Source organism: Pongo pygmaeus, chromosome 18 (genome assembly GCF_028885625.2).
Source record: "Pongo pygmaeus isolate AG05252 chromosome 18, NHGRI_mPonPyg2-v2.0_pri, whole genome shotgun sequence".
In the NCBI taxonomy this organism is placed as follows: domain Eukaryota; kingdom Metazoa; phylum Chordata; class Mammalia; order Primates; family Hominidae; genus Pongo; species Pongo pygmaeus.
In genome coordinates, this window is record NC_072391.2 from 52,798,021 (window position 1) to 52,804,020 (window position 6,000).

The window sequence follows — 6,000 nt, forward strand, 5'->3', positions numbered from 1 at the left end:
TGGGCCAAGCTGAGGCCTCCTCCCCTTCTCTTCCTTTCAGAGACTGGCCTATGGCATTACGCCAGAGAACGAGCACCACCTGGTGGCTCAGAGGGACGTCAGACAGTTCCAGGTGGGTGAAGCCTAGACCCCTGGGGTGGAGATTACAAGGGCGGGCCCTGGCTGTTCCCTGCTGTGCACTGCCCAAGGCTGGACCTCACAGCCAGAAAATCCAGAAACCCAGTGTGAGCTGCCTTTTCCCCTTGGAAACATCGGGATCGGGGACAGGGAGGCTCCCCGCGAGCCCATGGCCTCAGGCTTGCCGTGTGACTTTGGGGAGGTTCTGCTGCCCTTTCTGGGCCTCTGTGACAATTAGGGAATCAACTTGCATGTTCCCTGAGGCCCGTGAAGGAAGGGGGTGTTTTTCTGCCTCCTCTCTACCTCCTGCTGCCCCCGCCAACTTGCCCTTGCTCCTTTCGGTCCCCACCATGTCATCAAGTCCTCGCCGTCTTTCTCTGCAGTTGCAACACTGGCTGGCCATCTAAGCCTGCCTGGAAGAGAAGGAGGAACCCCCATGCCAATGTCCAGGTCACAGGCATCCGCTTCGCTCCCACCCCAGACACCATCTTATGATTCCCCCCTGGAAGTTGTCCTTTCTGATCCTCTCTTCTTTTCCCATTTACAAATGATTTTGTGACTGTAGTTTTTGTTCACCTTCTGTGCATCTGGCCCGGGGGCTGTTAGCTCAGAGGAGGGGAGCAAACAGGAAAATGACTTCTGTTCTGTCCCCGTTGTTTTGGGGGAAGTCTCTCCCACTTTGGGATCCTGCCAATGCTAGGTTCACGAGGTCAGAAATCCCCACCAAGTTTGCCTAGACTTTGGGCACAGAAGTTCTTAGTCCACCAAATCAGAGAGAGGATGGGCTTTTGATCAGATACCCCCCACCCAGAAAAAACAAAAACAAAAGCAAAAATCAAACAAAATCTGGCTGAGTTTAGTGGGGTGGTTGGGGAAGGTACGTAGACCCTCCTCTTGCCCACCCTAGACAGCCCTCTCGTGTCTGAACCTCAGCCTGGGAGTTAGATTTATTTGTCCCTAAAATGAAGTCAGTGGATAGATGCTTTGAGGGATTTTGAGTAGAAACATTCATAGTTAATTTTCACTCTGGCCAATCTGAGTTTGATGTGTGTGTTCTGGAACATTCCTCCAGCTTTTGGTGGTCAGATGGCCCAGAGCTATGGGGGCCAGGAAAAAGAGGGTAAATGAACCACACTGAGCAGATTCTAGGAGGTACCTACATCAGACAAGCTGGTGGAGGCCACGTGACAAGCCACATCTACTGAGGCCTCATGCTGCTCTTGCTGTGTTAAGACATGGAGCCCAGAAACCCATCTGCACTTCCTGAGACCTGCATGGGGAAATGGGGGCAGGGACCAAGTGAGGCCGCATGTGTGTCTTCACCGTGCTGTCCTCACAAGGCCAGGTGGGTGCCCAAAGGGAGCCTGACAGGCTGTTGTGTTAATTTATTGTTTTTGGACACCTGCACACCCTCCCTCTGGGAATCCCACCTGGAGTGGACCAGGGGTCTTGAGAGATGGAGAGTTGGCTGCAAAAACTCTCCTGCACTAGATGTGGCACCTTGGAAGGCAGGGTGAGACAAGCAGCCCAGAAATACTCTCTCAAGTGGAGGGGAGAATTTTGAGAGTGTATGGGACAGTTCGGTGGTTTCAGAGAATTTCTAGGTTTCTACTTGGATCTACTTCTGATGCAAACTTGCACTTGGTGCCCTCTGGTGGTGGTTAGTTTTAATTCCATGAGAGAAATGATTCCTAGTTTGCTAAATTGGTGGCATCTTTGGAAGAGGTTTTTGTTTATGGTTAGAGTCTCTTACACCCTTGTTGGAGGGATTCTTATTCTGACTGTGGGAGCTCCTGTTGCAGGATCTTGGGAAAAAATAAAGAAGCCACTGCACTCGCACGTCAAGAGGGTGCTTTGCCTCAAATTGGGGTGTTGTTGAGCCTGGCGGTTCCTGCATGAAGAGGATTATGAGGGGACCAGGGTGGGGCAGGGAGATGGTTTTGTCTCCCAGGGTCCTGAGGTTTCCTTGCTGGGTCGGGGTCCTCAGGTCATTCTATAGAGAAAAGAGGGAAAATCGGGAGACTTTGAATCCTTCCGTATAAAAAGGTCAGCTGAATGCCTGAGACAGCCCAGGTGGCAGGTGTCTTGTAGCCCCGTGAACAGTGAGGCTTAAGAATGGAGAACAATCAGGTCGGGGTCTGGGCCCCATTAGTGATTTTGAATCCTCCCATAAAAGGTAACTTCTTCCTAGGTGTTACCATTTTTCTTTTCGTTTTTTGTTTGTTTGTTTTTCTTTTTGTTTTTGTAATAAAGCACTTTTATGCACATTACCTGCCATCTGCCCGATGAGGACTGCAGGGCTATAGCTTCTATCTCCCCATTTCCCAGGTGAGAAAACCAAGGCCCAGCATTTTAGTCACTCTTGCTCAAGGTTTTTTAGCAACTAAGAGATCGAGTTGGACCTTCAATTCACATCCGCTGACTCTCAGCCCAGATTATTTTGAAATTCCCTGCACAATATGGTTCACCCCACTCAGGGCTGTCATTTAAAAAAAAAAAAAACTCATTCAAACAGCAAAGGAAAATTTCTTAGCAAAAGAACAATGTGTTGGAGGATGGGAAGGGGCGAGAGAATGCCATTTATTTTCCTCTAGCTGGTTTCCAGAGAGGAAATTATTTAGCTCCTCACTTTTGATGAAAATAATCACTCTTTGGAATAGTTGGATGTGAAAAGCTGAGTCTACTTGGTTGAAATGAGAGCAAACAGTCAGTCAGCAAAGCCTTGTGCATTAGAGCAGGGGCATGCTTCCGAGAGAGCCTGCCATTTCCTCTTTGCCATCTGCATGTGGCCCCTTCTGCCTCCAGACATTTGTCCCGGGGTGAATCGGAGATGTGGTGCTAGCTGAACCAACACCAAACCAACGCAATGGTGCTGCCTTGCGGCGGAAGTTGGCTCCTGAATCTGGGGTGGGAACCTGGCTCCAAGCCTGGGTCCCCTGGGAGGGTGGGGGTACCCAGAAAGCCCTTGGAAGTTCTCGGGGAGGTGCTTGGCGACCATTTGGGTTTACCTTTCCACCCACATGTAATGGAGGGAGAGTATGGGCTTTATGTTAAGTCATCTTTGACTTCCTTTTTGTAGCTTGTTTTTAATAGCAGAGGTCACCCAGGACAAGGGTGCTGTGTACTGTATATGACACTTGACACTTTTGATATTTTGTCAGGTTTTTAAAGAATTATTATTTTTCATGAAATGTAAAATATCAGTTTGAGAACATCACATTTACATCTACTCAATGTCTAGTTATTTAGCACCCACCTTTTAGCTTTCATTCTAGATGAAAACGAGACAAGGGAGAAGGAGAGCTACCAACTCTTGCCAGATATTCTGCTGAACAGAAATCCCCGAAGCTGCCTTAATTCTCAAAGGGAGTTACTGCTCAGATGGGAGCCAGTTCCTGCTATATGATCTGTTTTCCAGCCTCGCTAATGTGAGACTGAAGCATTCTTACCAAAGAAATAATTTCTTAGTAAAGAAGCCCATTGGACTCACTTTATTTGTTTATTTCCTTTGAAAGCCACAGAAGAGAGAAAAACAGAGAAGGTGTGTAGTGTGGCAGAAAAAGCACAGCATATAGTTTTACAGACTTGGGTCTGCAGCTGACTAGCTGGGTGGCCTGGGGATAGTGGCTTCATCTTTTGGGGCTTCAAGATTCTTTGTCTTTAAAATCAGGGGTTATATCAGATCATCAAAGTTCCCATTCCATTAAGGAAAACCCTGCATGTATCCATAATGATGCTGTCCTGTTAAATTTACAATGAAGGAAACACATCACTTAACTCTAAGAATTTTCCACAATGAACTGATGACCAGTGATCTCTCTATCAGAGAAATGTCAGATTTCTAGCCTCCAGAACTTTGCTTTTTCTGGACATTCAATAGTTCCTCTTTCTCAGATATTTTTCAACTGATGCCAGAAACACTTGGTATTTGTTTTTAATCCAACCCTTTTGTTTTGAGGCTTTGGAGGATAACATGTTGTCATACCCTGTGAGTCCCAGGATCCTCAGAAGCCACTGAAACCTTGGTGAATGTGAAGTCACTTTTGGGGTGCCTGCCCTCATCCCTCTGTCTCTCTGCTTCCGTGTAAATAAAGACTGTTTCAATTGTGTCCTCTCTGTGTCATGGAGTGTTCCAATGTCATGCAGATTTCTGTGTCTGATTTGGATTTATTTTAAAAGTTGTTCTCTTCGTGGAATATAAGTGTACAGAATAATAAAGAATGTTTCCTGGGCTGTGTATCTGGTAGTAGAGTTCTGAATGCTTTCTTCCATGAAAGTGGAATGCTACAAATTATGTAAGGGAGGTGGGTGTGTCTATGATCAGCTTCCAACTAGTAAAGAAGAGCGTCTGGTCATAGTGACCCACCTTTTAATCAAATAACTCTTTTTATAACCTATGGAAAAGGAGATTGGAAGGAGTTAAATCTGTAATCTTAGCTTTGAGATTAAAGTATATTTTTAAATAAAAAGAGGGCACCAAGTGATACAAGGTTTAGTTTAGTTTAGTTTTCATTTCTAAGGCTGAGTTTCCAGGAGCTCAGAACCTCCTGTTGAATTGAATTAAATACACAATTTGGTGCGTGTGTGAATTTTTCTGGGGAGAGGGATACATTCACATTTAGACCCTTAGAAGATCTAAGTCTTTGTTTGGGGAAGATGTAAACTGAGTATTGTCATTGTTTGGAGAAGATGTGAACATATAGGTAATGATTTTTAATGCAAGCCAGCAACTAGATAGTGATACCAACATAAAAGAGGTGTTGTCAACTGTTCAGTCAATGTCCTCCAATATCTAAAGGCTGTCAGAGAGTGTGTGGTGGGCCCAAGTGCTGAAATGGTGCCAATGGTAGGAAGTCCAGGAAGACAGCTTGCAAGATTCGACCAGAACAGAGAATGGGCTGTTGCTGGAAGTGATAACTCCAGCTCTAGAGATATGCAAGCTATCATCAGGCAGTGTCTCCTGGGGATGCAATGTCAGGTGGAATTGGGGGGAGGGAGGTTGCACAGCCTCTAAGATTCCTTCCATTTGGAGTTCCTAGGGTTGTTTTTTTTCTTTTCTTTTTTTTTTGACAGTCATAAGCCAGCCTTGTACAACAGCACTGGGAGATGCAAATACATTCATGCCAAGGACCCTGGGGTGGGAGTGGTTTGGCCTCACAAATTAGAGTTCGGCAGATATCCCAGAGAGGCTATTATCATTCTGATCATTTTGTTTCAATCCAGAATTGGAGTTGGGCTTTATTATAGTGAATCAAACAGAAGGCAGCTGCACTTCTGGCATTCCCTTGTGCCTGACAAGATCTGGTAAGCCGTAGTCCTGTGGGAGGAGGGGAGGGAGGCTGGTCCAGAGAGGGAAAGAGCAGCTGTTTTGTGGGGGTGATGGAGAATCTGGTGGCCCAGGCTTCCACCCTGTCCCCTAGGCTGACAACCCAGTAGGAGAAGTCGGAGGAGCACAGATAAGCCTCACCTTAGGCACTTGGTGGGCTTCTGAATTTTCCCCAATTTAATTGCACCCCATCCTACTTCTGGAGATTGGATAGCTTCATTTTTATCTCCTCCCCAAAGGCACTGATACACGTAGTCTCTATCTGGGGCTCAATTTGTTCCTCTGTACAGTGGATCGGGAGTGATCAGAACTAAGTGTTCATGAATGGGTTTCAAAATTTTTCAGAATCTTCTGAGATTAAATTCAAACTTTTGTTTGAATGAATTTGTGCTCAATTTTGGGGAAAGAGGATCCATACATTCATCAAGTTTTCAAATATTTAAAACCCACAAGTATATATTACTTTTGGGGGCCTCTCTCTTCTGATGATACATGGCATCGGTCTCTGCCCTTCACCCCAAACTAAATGAGGATGACAATAGACCTATTTCTGAATC

General features: G+C 45.9%; 1 protein-coding gene across 6 annotated transcripts in view; it reads left to right on the forward strand.

Moving 5' to 3' along the window:
- SLC6A2 (solute carrier family 6 member 2) overlaps positions 1-4,313 on the forward strand; it is a 50,409-nt gene extending 46,096 nt beyond the window's left edge. For 3 of the 6 annotated variants that reach the window (XM_054452562.1, XM_063655162.1, XM_054452561.2), the window contains 2 exons: positions 41-112; positions 4,076-4,313. In XM_054452562.1, the coding sequence (XP_054308537.1) occupies positions 41-112; positions 4,076-4,135 (132 nt within the window). In that variant the 3' untranslated portion in view covers positions 4,136-4,313. Of the gene's footprint in view, positions 1-40; positions 113-500; positions 999-4,075 lie in introns of those variants that run through there. The other 3 variants (XM_054452564.1, XM_063655161.1, XM_063655163.1) reach the window with 2 other exon arrangements.
- Positions 4,314-6,000: the final 1,687 nt, after the last annotated feature.